The sequence below is a fragment of the Brassica napus genome, chromosome C1 (assembly GCF_020379485.1).
Source record: "Brassica napus cultivar Da-Ae chromosome C1, Da-Ae, whole genome shotgun sequence".
In the NCBI taxonomy this organism is placed as follows: domain Eukaryota; kingdom Viridiplantae; phylum Streptophyta; class Magnoliopsida; order Brassicales; family Brassicaceae; genus Brassica; species Brassica napus.
The window spans coordinates 1,220,717-1,245,757 of NC_063444.1; the positions used below are offsets into that span (position 1 = coordinate 1,220,717).

A 25,041-nucleotide genomic window follows, 5' to 3' on the forward strand; every position below is an offset into this window, starting at 1 on the left:
AACTGACGATGAGAGTGGGCTCCTCTCCTCTCTGTTCTCTCTCTATGCATCTTTCACAGAGAGGATGAGTTGAAGCTTGATACTTTCTTTTGTTTATAGCCGGATCTTGTCCGGATTTTGACTCCCGATGCTCGGGCCTTCGACTCTGGGTTGCGGCGGTTCCTATAACGCCGTCTTCGCCAGCTCCTTTCTTGCCCCTTCTCATTCTTCTACGGCGTTGTAGGCGAGCTGGGTTCCAGAATCTTTCTGGTTCCTTTGTTTTATTATCTTCTTCTTCCTCCGACCTCTGTTTCTCTGTGGTTTATTGAGTTTCGATTGACTCTTGATCTATGGATTGGATTGTTTCTTCCTTTTCTCGTTTAGAGTTGTCTCATCTTCAAGCTTATTCCAATCTATAAAGATGTCTGGGCTTTGCAAGCAGGTGAATCTGATCCCTCCAGATCGATTGTAGACAATCGAATGTTTCAATAGTGAAGCGGTGGTCCTTTCTTTTCAGTCGGCTTGGGTTATCTTCGCAACGGGTCTCCGGCGTAGATCTCTCTGAGGCGTTGTGGTGAGCCATGTTTGGTCACTCTTGGAGCTGATCCTTTACTATCGCTGTTGCCGGTTACTCTTCTTCCTTCTTCCTGTTCCGGTTAGTTTCCGGTGGAAGTCCGATTACAGATTCCGGCGACAGGTTACCGGTCGTTGAAGTAAGGTGATGATTCCACTTCCGGACACGTGTCCCATCTTCGCAATGCGCTCAACACGTGTGGAAGCTGCTGTGAATCGATCACGTTTTCCTTTGGACCTGTTTTGTTTTCTTCTATGGGCTTACGGTCCATAGTTGTACTGTTCAGTTTGGCCGTTTTGTTGACCTTTCTTTGTAATGTAATGGTCGGGTCTTGTTCCATTTGGGCTTGACCCATTTAATAAATTCCAGTTGACAAAAAAAAAAAAAAAAAACTGACGATGACGATTTTCCATACATAAGGCTTTTTCTTATTAATGAGATGACACTTTCTCGGAAATTATGCTTTGGTTCACATAAATGTATATATTTACTCAATTAAGTGTTGGAGAATCATGAAAAAGAATATACCTACCAAATGTACTACAAAGGTTGAAGATCTGATATTCAGCAGGGCATCAAATATGTACAAGAGAATATGCTCATTGATCATACCCTCGACCGTTTTTCTTCACTCTCTCATGCTTACATGTTTGACATTAATTTTGTATGTGCATGATATTATTATCCTTTCCCTTTTCCTTTCGATGATTGCATTTCTTCAGGACAAAATACCTTAACCTACCACAGTTTTATCTGGTCATTTGAATTTTTAATGATATCATTCTTTCTAACGATGTAGAGACGATTATTATTAGACTATTATTAACCTCTTGACATGTTTGGTTTGGGTTTTTAAAAACAGTATCTATCACATTATTATTAGCTCCTGACCTCCAGTTGCTAAAGATATTTAGCTAATTCTTATCACCTCAATTACAAGCTTAAGATTCGGGACACATTTTTATACTATAATACAAAGCAACAAGCTTAGATTTGGTGGATAATTAATATAGTTCTCCGCAGACCCCGTATACAATTCATCATGTAAAACATAAATGGTCCCCATATATATGAATTAATATGCGTAATATCGTTCTCTCCTATCTCCTTTATACGATTTGTCATTTTCCTTACCTATAATCCTATAAAATAACCAAGAGAGATAGAGAAACATACACACACAATTATATAGATAGAGAGAGAGGTAGATAACACTTAAGAGAGAGATGGTGTATGCAGGTTACTGCTTGAAGGAGAAGAAGACATGTGTGAGATGGGTGGAGAGATACTTCGATGACTGTCTCTGTAACCTGAACGACGAAGTCTCGTTCGCACTTGGAATCGTTAGCCTTATCTGCTGGGGCGTGGCAGAGATTCCTCAGATCATTACCAACTTCCGTACAAAGTCCAGTCATGGTGTCTCTCTGTCTTTCCTCCTCGCTTGGGTCGCCGGGTCCGTACACTCTATTATCTTTAATTATTATTATATATTTATAAAACTCTAGATCTCTCTAACGTTAGTTATTTTTACGACTTTTTATCAATCGGTGCAGTGATATCTTCAATCTCATCGGGTGTCTTCTTGAACCAGCTACCGTAAGTTGCACAACCGTACTCATACTACTATAGTTTAGTTTAAATCTTAATTGTTGTTTTCTCACTTTGTCTTTTCCTTTTTTATTATTGTAGTTGCCGACTCAGTTCTACACAGCCTTGGTAAAATCGCTGTCTACTCGCCGCATAAACAACATCTGTCGCCATAAAGCTTACGTGTCCTTTTTCGTTAAATTGAGTATATGTTTAATTTGGTTCGACTGCTTAATTAATTTATTTATAATTTTATATCTCAACTTGTTCTTTCTTTAGCTTTACACAGTGAGCACCGTGGTATTGGTGATCCAGACAATCTACTACGACTATATCTACAGACTTTGTACACATAGACGCACCAAGATCTGTCAAAAGGTACTAATTATGTTAATTTTAAAAGTAATTACATATTGAGTATATATTGTAATACTCTTGGGTGTGAAATTATGTTAAGGATGAAGAAGATGAAGAGAAGAGACCATTAAACCCACCGAAGACGATGGGATCTGCCATTTCCATCCCAGGGGAATCTTACAAAGCTTCTCCTCGGAAAGAGTTCTATTACACGTACGTATTAGTAGGGCCTCGGCATAAAATCCGGAACCCGAAATCCGAACCGAACCCGAACCAAAAAACCCGATCCGTTATCCGATCCGAAATGTAAAAATACCCGAACGGGTCTTGTAGGGTGGTACAAAAAATATCCGAACCCGAAGTGTTATTAACCGAATCCGAACGAGTAACCCGAAAAATCTGAAATTAATAGTCAATATAAATATTTTGAAATATATATAAGTATTTTAATTATTAAATTCAATATTTGTGGTAATATGACATATAATAATAAATATTAAAATTTTAATAAATGGTATAATAAATAAGTATTTTATAATTTGCTCATTGAAATAAAAAGTCGACTCTCTATAAAGCAATACATATTGTTTACAAATGATGTTTGTTTTCATGCTTGATTTAACATTTTATTGTTATTTTATCAATTTTATGTGTGATAAATTAATTTTTATTTAATTTAGATGTTTTTCTTTATGTTTTGATTCAAAAATTTTGTTTTCTACTTCGGTTATATCCGAACCGAACCGATATAACCCGAATCCGTATGATATATGATTACTTTATGGGTTTTAGGACGCAATACAATTTTGAACCGAACCCGAAGTGTTATTATCCGAACCCGGCCCGTACTAATAAAATTTTAGTATGGGACCTAGGAGCGTAAACCCGAAAAACCCGATCCGAACGCCAACGGGTACCCGAACGCCCATGCCAACCCTATTAGCGCCCATGCCAACCCTATTAGTAAAAATGCTTAAATTGAATTCACTCTAACTTGATTACGAGTTAAGTTAAAGTTTGTGACAAGCAAATCATTTATCAATGCATTATTTTACTCCTACACGTACGAATATGTTAATATGATTTATCAGTATATTGTCACATGACACTTCACCTTGGTGCTGATTTCCGGCGACTTTTTTCTTTTTCAGGTCAGCGAGATCATTGGCCGGAAGTGGTACACCGCCTTTAGGAACATCGTATTTTCGGGTGGCCAAGAGCGGACCTTCGGCCATGACAATAGATAGTGGTTCTTCCTCGGACGAAGATGAGACAATGTCGACGCTTCCTGTTGTAACGACTAAGACCATTACCCAACCAAGGCCAATCCCAAGACAGGTTTCTTGATTATATTCTTATTGGGAACTAAAAATCACTTTAAGCAGAAGGAACAACGATTGACACGTTGTGTACTTCTTCCTCTCAGGCTGGTTTTGGAACGTTCTTAGCCGCATCCGTTAGCCTTCCTCTGCAGGCCAAGAGTCTAGCGGAAAAATATGCACATGCTTCAAGCAGACGGCTTCTAAATGTGCGTACCTACTTATATAATGTTTCGTTAGCATAAATGAAATTATTTCAAACATTATTTGTTGTCTCGGTATAGGAAAGAAGAGTTGAGCATAGTGCATTGGGACAATGGTTAGGATGGCTAATGGCAGCCATTTACATGGGTGGTCGCATCCCTCAGATCTTGCTCAACGTAAGCTAATTTTTGACAAGTCTAATTGATCTCTCTTTGCTTATTGTTTATGATAGATACTAATCTTATCTTGGTTCGGCCAATAATTTTATAAAACTAGATCAAACGAGGAAGCGTCGAGGTAAATATCTAAACCAGACAAATCAATAAGCACTACAACAGTATATGATCTAATTAACAATATGTTTTGATTATTGGCAGGGTTTGAATCCACTTATGTTCATATTCGCACTTGTAGCCAATGCAACATATGTTGGTAGTATTCTTGTCAGAACAACTGAATGGGACAGTATCAAAGCAAATCTCCCTTGGTTGCTTGATGCTATTGTCTGCGTCCTACTCGATCTCTTTGTATCCTTTTTAACCATTTTCACAGCGCCAAATTTTAAAATGACATTGCATTCCCATTAGGTTTTATTTTGCTACCTTAATTAAAAAAAAATCAAAACAGATCATATTGCAGTATATCTACTACAAGTATTTCAGGACGAACAGTTCAAAAGGCGAAGAAGAACATGGCTACGGAGACTATGTGGAAGCAATCAAAACTTTTGTTTCGTGAATCACTCTTTACGTTACAGTGATTTTAAGTATTGATTCGAGGTTGTATGTCTGTCTACAAATCTATTTATATATGATACTATAGTTCATTTACCACCGAAAGAGGAGATATACATTCAATATAACCTCAAAACCAATGTTCAAAATGTTCCATAGAACTTGAGTATCTGTCAGTTATTAAGAGTATCTATTTATATATGATGCTTTTCGAAAGCTCAGTTGGAGAATACTCCACAACCCAGACATTCTTTTATCAAAAGTCCTCATGGGAAAATACTGCAAAGATGAGAGTTTTCTCACCGTGACAGAGAAGAAGGCAATGTCTCATGGGTGGCGAGGAGTGTTACTAGGTAGAGATTTGATTATGTCAAAACGCTGGATGGGTAGTTGGAGATGGAAGGTCGATCAGAGCGTGGCACGACCCGTGGCTAAGTGTAACAGAGCAAAAGAGACCAGTAGGGCCACCGACTGAGGCTTCAAGTAACATCACAGTAGCAGAACTACTCCGACCTGACTCCAGAGAATGGAATGATCACAAAATAGAAGAGCTCTTTTCACATTGGGAGGAGACCATCAAGACCATCAAACCAAGCCTTGCAGGAGCTCCAGACAAACTGATATGGTTAGGTACTACCTCTGGAGACTATACCACTAAATCAGGCTATCACACGGCGATTGGAAAAAAAGCAGAAGCTGACGCACAACAAGAAGGAGATGGGGAGTTTGAATGGTTCAAAGCTGTCTGGAACCTCCAAACTTCACCCAAGATCAAAATGTTCCTATGGAAGCTGTTCAACAAGTTATACCTGTGGGGGAGATCCTAGCGCGGCGCCATATCAACTCAGAAGTCAGCTGTAAGAGATGCGGATCACCGGAATCTATAGATCATCTTTTCCTGCACTGCCCTTTCGCAAAGAAGATTTGGGAAAATGCTCCCTTTGCGACGGCCCTCGGGGATAGCGGATTGATAGATTTAGAGGATACCTGGCTAGATCTCTGTAGAAAACCTTGTCTCCCTCCTACAGGTGTAGCGGGACAACTTGCACCTTGGATTATATGGCAGATATGGATAGAGCGCAACCAGCTTATCTTTGAAGGAAAGTCCCTCTCGGAGGAGAAAGCATTAACGAAAGCTGTTAAATTGGCAAGAGAATGGCTACATGCCCAGGAGCCAAAGCAAGGCGTAAACCCCCAAAGAACCCCAGCGCCGATAGTAAGACCTCCGAACTGCTCAATCATGAATGCAGATGCGGCTTGGAAGACAACCACAAAGGTAGCAGGATTTGGATGGACCTTGAGGGACTCGATAGGTACCTCTGTTTCATCCTCCCACACGGGCTATGAGAGATTTGTAGGCTCTGCCCTAGCGGCAGAAGGACTTGCAATGCGAGCTGCTCTGACAAAATGCAAGGAGAAGGGAGTGAAGCGGGTGATCTGTGAATCGGATTCCTCACAACTCATCAAAGCCATCAACTCAGGCCCTTGGAAACCCGAAATCTATGGCATAGTTGCAGATATTTGCGAGTTGGCTAGCTCTTTTGATGTAATCAAGTTCTGTTGGATCCCTAGAGAAAGAAACACCATTGCTGATAGTTTAGCACAACAATGTTTGTTGGAGGTTGAAGCTTTTATGGCTGTCAGCTAACCTTTTGATTTGAATTAATTTAAGTGTGTTTCAAAAAAAAAACATAAAACCTTAGCCCAAAGTGTTCCCACCAGAAGTGCTCTACTACTTGAACTTTCTAAATCAAACGTATATACCATTATTTAAGAAGATGACCACACTCTCAAGAACTAAACAGAGTTCAACAAAGATCAAGTGAAAATATAACGAAATAATTCTTCAGCGTTATTGAGATTGTGTATATATACAGTTGTAAAATCAATAATCGTATCCAATTGAAAAGAATAAGAAATTCACACTTGAGAGATGAAAGTTGATATGCAAGGAGATATTGTTGGAAAAATATATGATAGTAATAGTTCTCTATATATTCGATATTTCATTACAAAATACAACATTCAATATTATATTCTACTCTCCAAATGTTATACAAGCCGCACCTATTCGAATATTTTTTCTCTTTAATGGACTATTCTTTCACACATTTTTTGTTGTTGTTAATTTATCTTTCTCAGGTTAGGACAACGACACATCGAATCGAACAAGATGCACCTTAATCAAAAAGATTAGTTATGTAAAGCTCCAAGAATCTTGGAAACAGCAGCTGAAGAAGGCTTTGGATTAAACATCTTCTTCAGCTCACCATACCTCCCCACATCAAAATCTTGAGACTTCATCAGTTTCCTCTGTTTAGCCTCAAACCTACTCTCGTAAAACCCTTCAAAGGAAGGCTCCTTCGCTGTCCTAAGGAAAAAAGTGTAACCCGCCATGAAGTATATAGACGTGACATAGAAACAGATTGGCTCCATAACGTCCCACGTGAGCTCCCAAAACGTTAGCCTCATGAACCCTGCGGTCTGGAGTATCAAGTAACCAAGACCAGCCCAAAGCTCTCTTCTCACCAACGAATGTGCTTTCTCGTCAATGACTTTCTTTGTAGCTTCTAGCTCTTTCAGCTCCTTCCTTCTCGGGTCGTTTGGGTTACGGATCTGTGGTAAAGGAAGCAGACCCGCGATAGATTTGGTTACCTAGTCACACAAAACAAACGTTTGGTAAAACAATTCATTAAAAAAATAAATAATAATTCATTAAAAACAGAGAACCACTTCTAAATACCAAAACCAATGATCATTACCTGATCAGGTCTTAAGCAAACGTAATCTCCCAAAACGATGACGTTTCCTGAATCATCAAGCATCTTAGCGATCCAAGGCCCTTGAGCAGGATCCAAACAAGAATCATTGCAAAGACCAACGAACTCAGCGTAAGGGATCCAGCTTTTCCCTGTCTCCATCAGCTTCGTTTTCACCACCTCGATCTGCGCAGCTCTAAGCAACTTCTTGACGTCTCTCACAGTAAGCCCCAACGCCTCCGTCTTCTCCGCCGCCGCCGCGTGTTTCACCGGAGGAGGCAAAAGCCCGTCTAATCGAATCCGGTCGTTTTCTCGGAGCTTCTCCCTCAGACTCTCTCCAAACGGCATCTTCATCATGGTCATATCCATCCACGAATCAGCAGGCTCCGGATCAACGGTGGCTTCTCCTGGTTCTTTAGGAACCCTGGTCCGCACGGCTAGCGAAGAAGACGAGATTCGACAGTTCATGAGACCTTGAGACGCCATTTTCGAAACATTGAACACACGCTGCGACAAAAGCTTCCTCATCGCCATTGCAATAATCAGAATAAAATAACAAAAAATAATATATCGAAATTGAAATCGATGTACGTTGGATATATGAATAGCTAAGGAAGAGCGCTTTATATAGGTTTCAACCAAAGTCTTCTCTGTTGTTTATAATTTAGTTTGGTTTCTTGTCTTAAAACAATAAAATTAATTAAATAAGTGGACCCCGCTACACGTCAGCTGATATCTATCACCAGCAATTCAATATACGCTGCCTTTTTGTGAATGCTTTGGTTGTTTACCACCGTCCACGTGGATTGATCTTGGTTGGTGATAGCTTGCGGTGCCTCCGTAGCCGTCTGATTAATTTACGGTTTTTTAATGTAAAGTCACGAACGTGTCGCCACATATTTCTGTTTTATCCTTTTTACATCTGATTTGTTAGTAGTCAATCTGTTTTTGTTTTATGGTTTTAAGTACTGAGTAAAAAGGAAACAAATCTTTTTTTTTGGTATATATGTTAAAGAAAAAGGAAACAAATCTTTTAGGATGTTATCTTCTAAAAATGATAAAGTTGAAAGGGATGATATTTATGATGTAATGTATTTGTAGATTTGCAAATTTGGTAACGTTGAAACAGTGACGTGTTGCCACATTTTTCATTTTATCTTTTACACCTCCAAAAGATATACAACCAAAAATTTATTATGGAATGTGTATCTTCATATGAACTGTTACTCAGTAAATTTCAACACAAAGACGTGTCTCCGCATTTTCTGACTTATCTTCTTTTCATCTCCAAGGAGATCCAAGTTTTACTGAGACGATTAAATACAATTTTCTTCTCTTTTTTTGACCAAATGTTTAAATATATTTAAATGGTGAAAAGTACACATTTGAATATCTTATAGCCTTTTTGAGAACTCTTGTTAGACGAATATATGCACATGGTGCATATGGATAAGAATAAGAAGAAGTGAAAATATCAACGTTAGATAACAACATGAAATATATTTTTTCAAAAAAACAAAAAAAACATGAAATATATTATTGAGAAAATGAGAATAAAAATCCATAAATTTCACGCTGCATGTACCAACACCACAGGCACGAGAATTTTAAAAAGAATGGAAGCCAACACCCATTGATTACACACCATACACAAAATTAATTTATTCAAAATAAATAAAATGGGGACTTGTGTACGGACTTTGGTAAGGTCAGGTGCAAAGATAGCTAATCCATCTTATTCGTCGTATACTCTAAGATTCGGGTCCAATAGAACACGATTCGTGCATGAGCTGTGACTTACCACTTGCAAGTAGAAGTAGTTGTTTATGGACGGCATCGGACATTTTACTAGCGATAATGATGGTTGTACGTTTTTTTTTGTTCTTTCTGTGATTTAAAGTTTCAAACTATGCATAATATTACATTATTACACAACTAGTTTGTTTTTCAACTGATAGAGACAACCAAGTCTCAAAAATTTAGATTAAACAAATCGTTAGTTAATCATATTCATAATGTAGTTGTCACTTGTCAGTTCTGACCGTGTGTACGTTACCCATTCACCATAATTGTGGTGTAACGCGTGATATATACACTGCTTACTGAGATGGCGAACACTGTTGATAAGATCATGGCCAAGGATGGGATAGGAATGTGGCATAGTGTTTCTCCTATATTAGTGGGAAGTTTCCATTTGTTATACACGTTATGTTAGTTGGAATTTATTTGGTGAATCAATGTGTATTTAAGAAATGTTTGTCTTACGGAAAATGATATGAAAAGAAAATTACAGTAAAAATGTTCTTAAGTCTTTGGGATCCAACATTTCAAAACACTGACAACAATAAAATTGAAATACACAAATTAGATTACAATATTTTGGAATGAAATGATGCGGAGTAGTTGATTCCATTAAGTCTACAGATTTTTTTTATCATTTACTATAAATGTAATAAAATGCTCATTCTTCCGATTCCAAAATTAATTAGATAAAATATAAAGAAAATTATTCTAACAAATTTGTTCATGAAAGAATGGAATGAAATTTGAATCTGCTGTATTTCATTCCTATTTATTTGGGTTCCATTAGTTTCATTTTAATTTACCGGTTACAGCCGAACTTGGTAAATACATCGTTCCTATAATACGTCCAAAAATGGTTGTTTTTAACGAAATTGTGTAGATACATCGTACTTCCAATACATGAAGGTGGACTGAAATAAGGAAAAAAAAACAAAGGCTTTAGAAACCCAATATTTCAATTGAGATCTTGGGTTGTGAACTAATATATGGGCTTGGCCCATCTTTAATTATTTCATTACTATTGGAATCAGATTGGTCAAAACGCTTAACTTGGGCTTTACTGAGTACATTATTTTCAACAATGCTTTACTCGTTGACCTGAGTGGTTCCACGATGCAAAAAACGACGACTTGGTCTTCTTGTACGAACCTTTAAGATCTAATCTGAACAATCAACGGATCTAGTAGATGAGAGAGAGATCCAACCGTAGGTTTCTGTCCTATAAACACATTTGTTCATCATCAACTTCAAGCATTTGAGTAAACCGTTACAGAAACTAGAATCACTGATCTCTTAATATTAAATCTATAACATAGCAATCATACCAATATTTCTACAATTCGATCTGAAACACGACCAGAGAGAATAATTCCGACAAGAACTAAAAAAAAGGAACACAGTTTCAGTTCTGTCTATTGGCAATGTAACTAGCCAAAGCCAACAAAGGAGCAACCTTGTCGGAATCAAACCCCAAGAGCTGATCACGCGCCTCTCTATTCAACTTCTCAGCGAACTCTCTCGATTTCTCCAATCCCATGAGCTTCGGATACGTCAGCTTATCAGCGATCAAATCTTTCCCGGCGGTTTTCCCCAGCTCCTGAGACGACTTCGTCACGTCCAAGATATCATCAACCACCTGAAACAACAGACCAATACACCTCGCGAACTTCCTCAGCCTCTCGATCTCCTCGTCGCTCCCTCCACCGACGATCCCGCCCAAAACGGCTGAAGCCTCAAGCAACGCCGCCGTTTTATGCAAATGAATAAACTCTAAATGATCCAATCCGACGTCGTTTAAGTCTAATCCTTCGCTGCTTATATCCACCACTTGTCCAGCCACCAGCCCTTCGGTTCCTATAGCTTTCGCCAACTCTCCGACGGCTCTGACCACTCTCGCCGGAGAAACGTCGGAGCTCGTCGCCGACGCCAAATGCTCGAAGGCGAAGGAGAGAAGCGCGTCTCCGGCCAGGACCGCCACGTCCTCGCCGTAAACCTTGTGGTTCGTCGGCTTTCCGCGGCGGAGGTCGTCGTTGTCCATGCACGGCAAGTCGTCGTGGATCAGCGACATGGTGTGGATCATCTCGACGGCGCAGGCCGCCGGCATGGCTAAAGACTCTTCGCCGCCGACGAGCTCGCAGGCGGCGATGCAGAGGACGGGCCTGACGCGTTTGCCGCCGGCGAGGAGGGAGTAGCGCATCGCCTCGTGGATCTTGAGCGGCTCCCGGAGGGGGACGGCGGAGTCCAGGGCTCTGTTGACGGAGTCGGCTTTGCGGAGGATGTACGACATGAAGTCGAAGGAGGAGGTGGTGGATGTGGATTTGAGGTTGCTGTCTTCTTTGGTGACGAGGGAAGAGGAGATGGTGTGGGAAGCAGACGAAACGCTGCGTTTTGGGGTGAGGGAGATGGGTTTAAGGGTGATGAGAGAAGGAGATCTAGATCTGGGTGTTTTGGATTGGGTTGAAGGATGATGGTGAAGAACCCATGGGCATGAACCTAGAGTCACTGAAGAAGCCATTGAACACAATCTGCAAATTTCAGATTACAATTAATAAAATTTGTTTTTTTTATAGGACTTGAGGGAAAATTGGAGTCAAAATCAACTGGAAGTTGGGTTGGCTATTAGTGTCGCTAGAGAGTTACAGATAGGGTTGTGTGACGGAATGGGCCTCTAGCGGTGGTGGTGGTGGTTGATGACGAATGTTTGATTATTTAAAAAAAAACATCTACCACCTCTTTACTATTTTTGTTCCGTTATTTAATTTATTTTGTAGGACAAAAAATCATTGTCTGGTTAGTGTATATCCTTTACAAAAATCAGCATAATCTTTTTTTTTGTGGTAAGAAAAAAAAATTAGCATAATAATAATAATCTTATAAGTATAATCTTTCAAAATCATAAAACACCTTAATTTAGAAAGACGTTTTAAACATAAAATCTTCAAGAGGAATAAAGAAAAGTCCACATAAAAAAAGAAGAAGAGATCTTCCATTTGAAAGTGGCTAATCTTTTTGTTTTGTTGATCTTTGACACGAAGATTTTAGTATATAAATTGGGCGTGAAACATGCATACGCGTCGCAAATCTGTTGTGGACTTTATATTAGTATGAGTTAATGACAATGATGTTGGCATCTGTTTGGGCATCTCCAACCTTATTCCAAAACCCACTCCAAACTTTATTTTATAGTAAAATTATCTCTAACTCTACTCCAAAACCTATCATATTTTAGAGTAATAGATATAATTACTCTAAATATAGAGTAAACCAACTCGTTACCCCCAAATAGAGTTGAACTTTTTTATTTATAAAATGATCATTTATATCTAAATATTTTCGTTTTTAATAAAATATTATTATATATAAATATTATTTTACTATATATATTATAAAATTAATGTTAATATTTCTTAATTATATAAATATCCATCTAATGAACTATTTTATGCAACAAAATATATATATAATATAAAACATAAAAAACCATACATATAAAATATAAAAGATAAGCACCATACAAAAGATATATAATATAAAACATAAAAGATCATATATATGAAAATGGACTATTTTGCAAATAGTATAAATAAAAGATAATATTACTAATTTTTTAATAAACATAAAAATAATATATATTTAAAATATTCTATTTTGGAGTTGGAAATAGAGCAATAAATTGGAATAAAACTAAACTCCATTTTGAAATTATTCTATTTTGGAATAGAAAATAGATTAAATAGTCTTCGGCATTGTAAAAACCGCCAAATTTAACTGTGAAACAATAAATGGATGGTACGTGACTAATGGGCCTAATGGGCCTAAATGGACCGAGTTGTCGAATCAACGAAGAAGACACAGAGAGGAGTGTGATTCTTTCTTTATTATTAACTCCGCGTCGAGAAAAAGCTGTCAAATTCAACATTTCTCCGCGTCGTTTAGCTTCCGAGGACGAGAATCGTCGGCGAGCTTTGATTCAGTCCTCCGATTATCAAACGTGTTAGCTTCTTCCCCTCTCCATTCTCTTTTTGTTTTGTTTTTCTTTGTTCTTCTTCCCTTTAACGATTCATTATTACGTGATTATGTTAGAAAGTATCCTCCTTTACGACTCATTATGTGACTTATGTCGGAAACTTTCTATCTTTGAGCTCTAAAGTAGATTAACTTTTGTCTTTCTTTCCTTTTTTGAGTTTTTTTTTTTTTTTGGGATCTTAAAGTCTTCGAATCCACAGTCGTTTTTGTTCTAAGTTCGCCTATGAGTTAGTTTCAGCTGTGATTTTGATGTTAAGGTGTTATGATGAACTAGAAAAATCATAACTTTATTAGTTTGCTAGTCAAAATAATTTTATATTTTCAATACAATAATGCTTTAGTCATCACTTAGAATCGTTCATTTTTTTGATTTGGTCAGAAAGAAGCAATGATTGGGTTGTTTAAAGTAAAGGAGAAGCAAAGAGAACAAGCTCAAAACGCTAGCAGAGGTGGAGGAGGAGCTTCTGTCAAGAAGCAATCTGCTGGTGAACTTCGTCTTCACAAAGGTCTCTCTCTATATATTCCTTTGATTGTTTTAGCATTTTGTCTCTTCTTCAAGTTTCAATTTTTGCAATCTTTGAATGTGTGCAGATATATCAGAGTTGAATCTTCCTAGCTCTTGTACGATTACGTTTCCTAATGGCAAAGATGATTTGATGAACTTTGAAGTCTCCATTAAACCTGATGATGGTTACTACCAGTTAAGTTAGAGCCTTTTTATTACATACTGTATATCTCATGCTCACACTTACAACGGTTTGAGAACTCATTTGTTTCTTTTCTTATGAATGATAATACAGCAATGGTACATTTGTTTTCACGTTCCAAGTGTCTCCTGTGTATCCACACGAAGCTCCAAAAGTTAAATGCAAAACCAAGGTAGGCTTAAGAATATGATCCTCTCTCTTTCTTTTTGTTGTTGCATTGCTTATTAGCTCCATCTTTACTTGCTGTTTAGGTGTATCATCCCAATATCGATTTGGAAGGAAACGTTTGCCTCAACATCTTGCGTGAAGACTGGAAACCTGTTCTTAACATTAACACTGTTATCTACGGACTCTTCCATCTCTTCACGGTAGAAACAAAATAATTATCCTGATAGATAGATACAATAGCTTAGTGATTCTCTTAAACTGATACTGTTGTGTAATTCACACAGGAACCAAACTCTGAAGATCCTTTGAACCATGACGCAGCGCAAGTCTTGAGGGACAACCCAAAGCTCTTTGAGACCAATGTCAGGAGAGCCATGACTGGTGGATACGTTGGTCAAACCTTTTTCCCACGCTGTATCTAACAAAAAGCTCTGGTTCGTTCTTCTTCAAGCTAAAAGATAAGAACCTGATGAAACCTTTTTATGCAACATTGTATCTCTTATTCTCAAAGGACCCTTGTTTGCCTGCTTCTGTAAAATTACATTCGAATGAGTTGTATAACATTCTGTTCAGTTTGATTCGGTCTCGGTTTCAATGCTTTTATGCTGTGGTATTTGAAAGAATCAAAAAACATAAGCAAAACTCAGATCATTTCAACGTCTTTAGAACTCGCTGTTTTCGCGTTCTCTCGATCTTTCTTGAAAACGAAATGCAAAGGCGTGTAAGAGAGACAGCAGAGGCCAAAGGGGACAGCCATCATCGACAACAGCCCCTTGGAGAGAGCCTCAGCTTCACGCACGGAGGAGCCTTTCAAAGGATCAATACCTTTGGAATCATACCCGAACATCTTCTCAGACAAGATCCCAACCAAAGGCGCAGCGAACGAGGAGAAAGAGCCTTCGAAAGCCCTGTCGAACGCGTAGATCATCGTCCTGTGCTTGGGAGGGACGACTTCGGCAAACATGGGCGCGTTAACCGCTGAACCGCACCAGCTTATGGTGAGACCCATCAAGAAGAGAGTGATGGAGAAGGTCAAGTAGCTTTCTCTGCTCTGTGGGATTGCTTTCAGAAGGATAACTGAGAATGGGATCCCCATGAAGGCACTGAACTGCGCACACATCACTCTACCGGAGTTCGGAAAAATCCTTGACATCTTATCAGCAATGATGCCTCCCATTAAGGTTCCTATAGCGCATCCGGTCGCAAACACTCCAAGCAAAGCTGCTGTCTGGTTATGATCAAAACCTAAAACAAAACAAACAGTAAGCTTCAAAGACTACAGTTCTTGATGGATAATGAGGCTTACCGATAAGCTCAAACCACATTGTGAAGAAAACCATTGCAGTCCAAGGTAACGAACCAACGATTCCTTGCAAGACAATGATCTGAAACGTCCTTACTTTCACCACCGACTTTGTAGCTGCCCATGAGTCATTCCAAACCGATATCTTATGAACCACTAGCTCCTCTCTACACAGTTACAAACCAACAGATTAGTTTGGCTATCAAGAAGTTTCATATTTGAGGTTGTGTTTTACCGTTCAATGTGCTTCCTGGGGTCAACCACAAAGAGAAAAACTAGTAACCCAATCACAGCACTAAGAGTTGCCATCATGATGAAAGCGCAACGCCATCCCGGTACACCCCAGAACTCAGAACCGGCCATAACAGTAGCTACAACACCTCCTCCAATACCACCAATAGTACCAATGAGATTCAACAAACCAAAACCAGCTCCTCTAGTACCATCCTTATAGCTATCTGCTATAAACGACTGAAGCGCCGGTATCACAATAGCTAATCCAAACCCATTCACTGCTCTCCATAAAGCAACCTTTATCACACAAAAATAACCATTAAACAAAATGTTATAACTAAAAAATTCATGACCATTTTTTTCTCCTGTATCTCATCAGACTTTAGAACTTTAACGAACCATTAAACAAAACTTCATACAACTTTAAAAGAACCCATTAAACAAAACTTTATAACTAAAAATTCATAACCATTCTTTTTTTTTTTATATCTCATCAGACTTTAACCAATAAACAAAACTTAATACTACTTCAAAGAACCGTTAAATAAAACTTTATAAGAATCTTTAAATAACAGATAAAAAGACAATTTTTACCTGAATGAAGTAGTTGCTAGCTCCAACGGCAGCAGTAGACAAAGCCCAACAGAGAGTACCTATCGCAAGAACAATGGGACGATCATAGGTAATGACGAGAACTCCTGCTAACGGCGAAGCGAGTCCTTGAACAAAGTTCCTAACGAATGTTAAGTATCCTAAATCTGACGGTCCTGCGTTAAACGCTTCGCTCACTTCTTTGTAAACCGAAGGCAGTAGATTCTCGTCTGCTCGCTCCATGATCGCAGCTAGGTTTATCAGAATCAGTGAAACCGAAACTCCTAAAAACTTTCCTGTTCTGTAATGAAAAAAAAAAACAGAGGAAAAGTTGGAAACTTTCAAACTCTTGCAAGATTCGGACAGAGAGACAATGAAACAGTTAAATATGAATCAGATCTACGAGACGAGAACAGTCAAAAGTTATAAATCGAAAAAGACAAAAAGGAGCTAACTTTATCTTCATGTTGTTAGTACGGAGGTTGCGAGGAAACAGAGACCGGAAGGATCCTAAAGCGGTGGAGATGTAACCGGAACGAGTTCGAGCACGACCCATCTAAAAAAAATCAAAACTTGAGTTCCAGTTTAACCGAAGATGGAGTTTGGTTGGTTTCTGTAATATCGGAAGTCGTTTTTTTGGATATTAGTGATTTATCACGTATTGAATGGTTTTTGTTTTTTTTGGATTATACTGTAGTTTAAAAAATTTATTACTATGGATTTTAATTTTCAATGATACTGATCATGGATTGTAATTAAAGGATTATTTTTTACTAATAAAAAAGATTATCAGTTTTATTTAGCACGTAATGGTAGTTGAGTGGGTGGATCGTTACAGGGAGGAACATGCTTACATGAATATGTACTATTTTTCGGATGTCAATAGATTGTGACGTTATACTATTGCGAAAATAGATTTGTGAAGTCAATAGAAAAAAAAAAATCAGCTCATGGGAAAGAAATACACAACACTCGTTTTGAGTTTTATGATGACGGATGCTGACGAATGAGGAGGTGCGCACGCTTCTTTTGTGGACGTATCACGTACGGTTAGGATTATCAACATAGTGGTCATGGAGTCAGCTCTTATCATGAAGGGGCAAGTGAATGAGAGCCCTCTTACTTTTCTTATATATCCCTTGACTATCATATTTTTTAAAAGAGGTTAAATATCTTCAAGTAACTTCCAACCCCAAGTGCTAACCGAGTTAGTTTCAAGCCCGAGTGCTGGAATGTAACTCTCCAAGCTACCATGATTCATTTCTGACATATGGTTGGTCCATTCAAAGAAGATCTCGAGATTTTTTCTAAAAGACCGTGTTTTTACTGCATGATCTGGTTGCTGTGAAGATGTAACATTTGGTATTATGTTGGAAAATATTTTCTGTTGTCTGATGTCATGACGCTGGTTTAAGCATTCGAGAGCCAAACAATAAAACGTTCTGAAATATGAAAGTCCGCATTTGAGATCACATGTCTGACTTCTTTATACCGAGACCTCTGAAATAAACGATGCACAGCCACATCAATGAGGTTCAAAAGGTACTGGAAGAAAATTTCATTGATAAAATGTACGATCGCATCAGTTTGAAATATTGTTTGCCTTCATTACAAAATAGATTATATCATATTGACACCTAACAAGGCATTTTCACAATTATGTAATGATAATTAATATACAGAAATGGAGGAATTCAATTTTGTTTTGTAAAGTCAGAATAAGAAACCGAAATATTTTACCAGCGTACAAATAATTAAAACGCAAAATCACACCGAATCGACCGATGCATTGAACAATAACAGTGAGAATAGTTGGTTTGTGACTAAATGGACACCGCACGACTAAATGAATTAATCAAATTTAAATCAAAGTAGATTAAATGTACATGACCACGCCGTACCATTTGAAACTTTGTTAATATTCCCCACGTGAATGATTTGATCCAAAGTCACTGACAGATTGGATCTTTTTGGCATCACCAATTATTGTATTTTTCTTTAGAAACTTTTTATTTCTTGGTTTGTGAATATGAATGATAAGACGTGGTTGAATATGATAAACACAATATAAAACACCACACAAAATTCTCATTTAATTGGCAAGCAGTAACAAATGATATATATATATATATATATATATAATAGGAGTATATATATAACATAAGATTGTGATCGGTGAGTATATATAATTGTTTAATACCAGGAAAATAGTAGAATTGTTTAATTAATAATTAGTTAGCTGTAAATAATAGCATGAATCCAGCTGGGGATTCTGCTTCCTGTCTTTGCTCACGCCTAACTGGAGCCGCACGTGCTCCGACCACGATGCCAAATTGTGTTTTACTTGTATACTTTTCTCATTTTTATGCTTAAAATATTTAGTTTTCCTAATTACACTGATACATTTATAATGACATCAAATTTATCGTTTTTGATGAATCTTGATGACTGGAAATCTTCATTAAACATCTAATAGTTAGAGTAAATTGTAAGTCATTTTATTAAATTAAATATGACCGTTATGAGCTATAGATGCTATTAATAAAAATTTACAACCTGATAACAGAAAGTGGAAAAAAAAAACAATAGTATCATCAATATCTTCGCTTAGACACAACTCGAAAAGGTCATATAAATGTATTCGTAAAAAGAAAATTCTTTCACAAGACGACAACATGAAACTCTGTCGTCATTTTAAAATTTGTGAAAACAATGCAAATTATCACTAGAATATACTACAGTTTAACCTTTTTGTAAAAATTACTAGTATAAGTTTATATACCACTATAAAATAATTAAAATGCACAAGAGGAAAAAAAGAAAGAAAAAAGATACCAATTCATTGAATAGTGAAAAGGAAACCAGGAGGGGACCACAGCTCGTGCGTTACATTAATTAGACACGTGGAAGCTGACTTCCAAAACCGGTCCCACAGTTAGACACGGATCGCACGTGCGGAGACACACAAAAAAAAAGATTACATTTTTATTTATAAAACCAGAGACGATGAAAGCCAATCCGCTTGAGAGTCACCAAAGAAACTCTCTCTCTCTCTCTCTCTCTCTCTCTCTCTCGTCTCCCTCGTGCGCCAGACTGACAAAGACATCAGAAAGATAAAGAAAGATCAAAGCTTTTCTATGGCGGCAGGTGGAGGAGGATCATCGTCGGCGGGACGGACTCCGACGTGGAAGGAGAGGGAGAACAATAAGAAGAGGGAGAGGAGAAGAAGAGCCATCACGGCTAAAATCTACTCTGGTCTCAGAGCTCAAGGTAACTACAAGCTCCCTAAGCACTGCGACAACAACGAAGTCCTTAAAGCTCTCTGTCTCGAAGCTGGTTGGATCGTTGAAGAAGACGGCACCACTTATCGCAAGGTCAAATCCTTTTTCTCAATTCAATTCATCATCGATCTATGAAAAATATTAGTAATTTTATTTCTTAATCAATTGAATTATTAGAGAGATTCTGAGATAAAACAGTAAGTTTTGATTATTATTTTTTTTTCGACTATTTTTTTTAAGTTTGATTATTCGGACAAAACTATTGTACTTCTTGTCTGAAACCATTTTCTTATTCATATGAATTATTAGAGAGATTCTGAGATAAAACAGTAAAGTTACGACTAATTTTTTTTTTAGTTTGATTGTTCGGACAAAACTATTTTACTTCTTGTCTGAAACCAAATTCATATTCATATGAATTATTAGAGAGATTCTGAGATAAAACAGTAAAGTTTGATTATTAATTTTTCTGACTAATTTTTTATTTTTACTAAAGTTTGATTATTCGGACAAAACTATTTCACTTCTTGTCGGAAAACCAATCAAAGTCATTGACTTTGACTTTGAAACTGCATCGTATTGTGTAGTCTTGACTGATTCTTGAATTGTTCAACAGGGTTTTAAGCCATCTCCGACGAACTTCAGCACGAACTCATCAATCCAACCGAGCCCACAATCCTCTGCCTTCCCAAGCCCAGCACCTTCTTACCATGGCTCCCCTGTCTCATCCTCCTTCCCAAGCCCATCTCGTTACGACGCTAACCCTTCCTCGTACCTCCTCCTCCCTTTCCTCCACAACATCGCTTCCTCCATCCCATCAAACCTCCCTCCTCTCAGAATCTCCAACAGCGCTCCCGTAACTCCCCCCTTATCCTCTCCCACCTCTCGCGGTTCGAAGCGGAAGCTCACCACGGAACAGCTACCAAACGGCGGGTCTTTGCTTAGACACCCGCTTTTCGCTATCTCGGCTCCGTCTAGTCCTACTCGCCGCGGCGGTCACCAGACACCGCCGACGATACCCGAATGCGACGAGTCGGTGGAGGATTCGGTAGAGGATTCAGGGAGGTGGATCAGTTTTCAATCTACGGCTCCTCCTTCCCCGACGTTTAACCTCGTTCAGCAGACGTCTATGGAGATTGACATGAAAAGACCAGAGTGGGGGATGAATGCGAGGGGCTCAGAGTTTGAGTTCGAGAATGGTACTGTTAAGCCATGGGAAGGCGAAATGATTCATGAAGTTGGTGTAGAGGATCTTGAGCTCACTCTCGGTGGCACTAAAACAAGATGCTAAAGAACCTTGATCATAACAGAGCATTGTACAGGAGAGCTCGTGTGGCCCAAAGCCTAAGGGTCGAACCTTTTAATTACCGTTACACTCTCTCAGTTTATACTTCAATGTTTGACTTCTATGGTGATAATGTTATTGGAGGTATTAATGTGTGTTTAGTCACATGATTAAGAAATGTTTTTTTGGAGATAAATGTTATTGTTTTGCTGATTTTAATTGTTTTCTTTTTAAGAGATATTGTGATTAGTTTTAGAGTTTGTTGTGTTGTGGACCTTGTTGGGTGTTTTGAATAAAACGAAACCTCCACGAGCGGGTGATAATGGACCCCTACCATGTGCTCTTCTTGGTCTGTTTTGCTGGGACCTAAATAAAACAACTACCTCTCTCAACCAATTTGCACTTATTTTATAGTATTACTATGTAATAATAATTGTTATCGCGTGTTGTAATTAAATACTCATATTTTCATATGTCGTAACTCTCACGATACAAGACAACATTTTCATCGCCCACGTGAGTCTGTATTTTTTTCTTTTTTATATTGATTTTTTCGGATAATGGCCATGTCTTGTGACTTGATGCGATTACATAACATATCTTTTCCTTGAAATTATGTTTTATACAATATAATCATAATCACACTGTTCTCATAATTACTTACATATAAATTTTTATATGGCATGGCCTTAGATGCCTCGCCCTACCGAGATGTGTGGGTTTACAAGCTCATAATTTTCTATCCATCCATCAAAACAGATTGTGGGGAAACCAATTATGGTATGTTCATCGACAAGTAAAACGCTAATGACCATACGGTATGGTCCATACCTAACTTTACTTTAACGCCAGTCTTTTTTATTTGAAGGAATTATAATTTACATTTGTTTAAATAAATAAAATGATATAGTAATTAGTAAGATTCAAAAAGGAAAAATAAACAAACGTCCAAAACAAGGAAAAATAAACAAACACATCTCGATTCATGTTCCTATGCTTGGCTGAGTTGTTGGCCCATCTCATCAAAACGTCATCTTAATACGTAATACATGCAACGACCTAAACTTAATTAGCTCAAGCGATGGATATTAGCGTCTGTTATACGTTGGTAGAAAAAAAACTTACGTTAAGATTAAATCCACGAAATGTTATGAAAAGTATTTACCCAAATTTCAGTTCCATTAATGTTTTTTTTTATATAACATGTCTTCTTTTCAGTTTAATAAATGATAACATGTTACGATGTTCACTATATATTCAACTCTAATCAGTCTAATCACCAAACACATTCTCATTTCACCAATTCAAGAAAGCAAGAAAATCATTTAAAGGCATGGAGATTCACGGAGCTCTAGTGGCTAGTCCGGGCATGGGCCACGCAGTACCCATCTTAGAACTTGGCAAACATCTCTTGAACCACCACGGTTTCGACCGTGTTACTGTATTCCTAGTCACAGATGATGTCCCACGCTCAAAATCCCTAATTGGTAAAACGCTGACGGAAGAAGAAGATCCAAAGTTCGTGATCAGGTTTATTCAGCTCGACGTTTCTGGTCAAGATCTCACCGGTTCGCTTTTAACTAAACTAGCAGAGATGATGAGGAAGGCAATACCGCAGATAAAGTCTGCGGTCATGGAGTTAGAGCCAAAGCCTAGCGTTTTCGTCGTTGACTTGTTGGGCACGGAAGCTTTAATTGTGGCTAAGGAGCTTGAGATCATGAAGAAACATGTTCTTGTTACTACAAGTGCTTGGTTTCTAGCTCTTACGGTTTACATGGCGAGTCTTGACGAAGGGACGTTGTTTAAGCATCTGAGCAGCAACGGAGCGTTGCTTATACCGGGATGCACCCCGGTTAAGTTTGACCGGGTTCAAGATCCGAGTGGTTACGTCCGTGAACTCGCTGAGTCACAGAGAATTGGGCTTGAGGTAGTAACCGCAGATGGGGTGTTTGTGAACACGTGTCATAGTTTGGAGTCAGTGACGATCAGGTCTTTCTTGGATCACAAGAAACTCGGTTTGGTTATGAAAGGAGTCCCGGTTTACCCTGTTGGACCGCTGGTTAGACCAGCGGAACCGGATTTGAAGCATGAGGTTCTGGACTGGCTTGACTTGCAAGCCAAGGAATCTGTTGTTTATGTCTCTTTCGGAAGCGGTGGATCACTAACAGCTGAGCAGACAATGGAGCTGGCTTACGGTTTGGAGTTAAGCGGGTTTAGGTTTGTTTGGGTGGTCAGACCACCGGCTGAAGACGACCCGTCAGCTTCAATGTTTGACAAAGCCACGAACCAGACCGAACCACTTGACTTCTTACCGGAAGGATTTTTAGACCGGACCAAGGATGTAGGTTTGGTGGTCAAGACCTGGGCCCCGCAAGAGGAGATCCTTGCACATGAAGCAACGGGAGGGTTTGTGAGTCACTGCGGATGGAACTCTGTTTTGGAGAGTATAGTGAACGGTGTGCCGATGATAGCTTGGCCTTTGTACTCGGAGCAGAAGATGAACGCGTGGCTGGTCTCAGAGGAGCTGAAGATCGCTGCTAGGGTTGATGTTGGGAATGGGATTGTGAAGAAAGAAGAGATAGCTGAGATGGTGAAGCGAGTGATGGATGAAGAAGAAGGCAAAGAGATGAGGGAGAATGTTATGGAACTCAAGAAGAAGACAGCAGAGGAAGCTGTCAAGAATCTCTCAACGCCTCAGGCTGCTTACTTAACTCAATACTAATAACAAAAAAATAACAATTTTTTTATTAAAAAAAGAAGCAATAAACGTAATATTTCTATATGAGCCAAGAAGATACATTAACTGAGAATCTTGTAGACATGTGTTCAAGAAACATGAGCCTTTTATATTTTGAATGTCTGAAATTAAGGCAAATAATCTTTGTCTGAATAGAGAAGTGACAACATCTAATGAATAGACATCAGGGAGGGATTCAGACCAATACACTTACAGGTTCGGTAGCTTTCTTGAGCCATTCCATTTCGGTCTGGTTCAACAAATGATCCACATTAATGCTAAAATATCTTGTTTTTCAGTTTTCATCAAGTTTATAAAAAAACTTTTCATAAATATGTTTCTCTGTTGTGGTATGTGATTTCTCTTTTCTTCCCGTTATTTTTTTTTTTGGTCAAATCTCTTTTCTTCCCGTTAATCCCATCTAATTAATTGGATTATCGGGAAAGATAAATCTGCGTTGGTTTTCTTTTCATATGAACAAAAAGCAAATGTTTTTTTCTTGAACAATGTGTGTGTGTGTGTTCGAGAGTAATTTTCTCCACGCCTACATTAACTACAAAGTATCCGTTATATATACAAAATGAGAAAACATCTCTTGGGAAGGCAATAAAACTCGTCTTGAAAAGCTTCGATGTATCATTGGAAGCTGGTAGTGACTTTTTATTAAATGTAAATAAGCCTTGGAACCATATACTTTGGGAAACCCTAGGTTTGACCTCTTTGCTTGTAACCAACGGCTCAAAACGCTCTGTTTCCATGTCTCTTTCTCTCTATAAATAACACTACTACGAATAGTTTTCTCCTCATTCACAAAACATTGGCTTCAAACTTCTTTACGTTTCTCATAAATGGCTGAGCCATCACGACACCAAGGAAGGTCATACACAATACCAAACGTGGACGAATAGATTTCTCTCATTTACCGTCAATTTCAAGTGGGTATGTCTCAGATCCTCGTTATTTTGGGTTTAAGCTCTAGAAAACTATTAAGTATGTAATTGTATCGTTTGGATTGGATTAATTGTATGGTTGTGTAATTTAGAATTTTTTTTATTGTATCCATTGTTCTCACTTTGTCTGTTGCTCAAAGTTTAGGATAGGATTCCTTGCACTTGTTTATGCTTTTGCAAAATCATAATCTTTTTTTTTTCAAATATCGTAGCTTATGCCTTTGAGCTGGTAACACGCATAGCTCATGTTAGATTCATGATTTTGTACTTGCTTTGTAGCTTGAGTTCATGTCTCTCTCCTCTTTGCATTTCAGTTTAAATTTGGTTATCCTTTGGAAAATAATATAAATCTGTTTGGGTTGTTTTTTGGCAGACCTTTTTAACCAGCAATGACAGCGCGGGATGTCTCCTAAGGAGACGGATTGGTGGTACCATGATGACAA

General features: G+C 38.2%; 7 protein-coding genes across 7 annotated transcripts; 4 read left to right on the forward strand and 3 right to left on the reverse strand.

Moving 5' to 3' along the window:
• Positions 1-1,721: 1,721 nt before the first annotated feature.
• On the forward strand, positions 1,722-4,853 carry LOC106429842 (probable vacuolar amino acid transporter YPQ3). Its single transcript, XM_013870923.3, has 11 exons — positions 1,722-2,006; positions 2,107-2,149; positions 2,243-2,269; positions 2,420-2,518; positions 2,598-2,710; positions 3,649-3,835; positions 3,924-4,025; positions 4,101-4,196; positions 4,297-4,317; positions 4,398-4,547; positions 4,648-4,853. The coding sequence occupies exons 1-11, from the start codon at positions 1,780-1,782 to the stop codon at positions 4,756-4,758; spliced, it is 1,176 nt and encodes a 391-aa protein (XP_013726377.2). The 5' UTR covers positions 1,722-1,779; the 3' UTR covers positions 4,759-4,853.
• A 1,875-nt stretch (positions 4,854-6,728) lies between these two features.
• Positions 6,729-8,167, reverse strand: LOC106369794 (calcium uniporter protein 1, mitochondrial). Its single transcript, XM_013809907.3, has 2 exons — positions 7,517-8,167; positions 6,729-7,409 (listed from the first exon to the last, which is right to left on the reverse strand). Exons 1-2 carry the CDS (start codon positions 8,045-8,047, stop codon positions 6,948-6,950), a joined length of 993 nt encoding a protein of 330 aa, XP_013665361.2. The 5' UTR covers positions 8,048-8,167; the 3' UTR covers positions 6,729-6,947.
• Positions 8,168-10,588: 2,421 nt separating this feature from the next.
• On the reverse strand, positions 10,589-12,191 carry LOC106441455 (geranylgeranyl pyrophosphate synthase, chloroplastic/chromoplastic). Its single transcript, XM_013883303.3, has one exon. The coding sequence runs from the start codon at positions 11,829-11,831 to the stop codon at positions 10,719-10,721; it is 1,113 nt and encodes a 370-aa protein (XP_013738757.2). The 5' UTR covers positions 11,832-12,191; the 3' UTR covers positions 10,589-10,718.
• A 972-nt stretch (positions 12,192-13,163) lies between these two features.
• LOC111202031 (NEDD8-conjugating enzyme Ubc12) lies at positions 13,164-14,795 on the forward strand. The gene is made up of 6 exons (XM_048745044.1): positions 13,164-13,307; positions 13,722-13,848; positions 13,934-14,042; positions 14,143-14,221; positions 14,301-14,417; positions 14,502-14,795. The coding sequence occupies exons 2-6, from the start codon at positions 13,731-13,733 to the stop codon at positions 14,637-14,639; spliced, it is 561 nt and encodes a 186-aa protein (XP_048601001.1). The 5' UTR covers positions 13,164-13,307; positions 13,722-13,730; the 3' UTR covers positions 14,640-14,795.
• LOC111215608 lies at positions 14,294-17,010 on the reverse strand. Its single transcript, XM_022719363.2, has 5 exons — positions 16,801-17,010; positions 16,349-16,646; positions 15,756-16,051; positions 15,524-15,687; positions 14,294-15,462 (listed from the first exon to the last, which is right to left on the reverse strand). The coding sequence occupies exons 1-5, from the start codon at positions 16,899-16,901 to the stop codon at positions 14,861-14,863; spliced, it is 1,461 nt and encodes a 486-aa protein (XP_022575084.2). The 5' UTR covers positions 16,902-17,010; the 3' UTR covers positions 14,294-14,860.
• A 2,350-nt stretch (positions 17,011-19,360) lies between these two features.
• Positions 19,361-21,124, forward strand: LOC125580521 (BES1/BZR1 homolog protein 2-like). The gene is made up of 2 exons (XM_048745043.1): positions 19,361-19,719; positions 20,243-21,124. Exons 1-2 carry the CDS (start codon positions 19,483-19,485, stop codon positions 20,915-20,917), a joined length of 912 nt encoding a protein of 303 aa, XP_048601000.1. The 5' UTR covers positions 19,361-19,482; the 3' UTR covers positions 20,918-21,124.
• Positions 21,125-21,789: 665 nt separating this feature from the next.
• Positions 21,790-23,633, forward strand: LOC106369801 (UDP-glycosyltransferase 72C1). Its single transcript, XM_013809913.3, has one exon. The coding sequence runs from the start codon at positions 22,245-22,247 to the stop codon at positions 23,631-23,633; it is 1,389 nt and encodes a 462-aa protein (XP_013665367.2). The 5' UTR covers positions 21,790-22,244.
• Positions 23,634-25,041: the final 1,408 nt, after the last annotated feature.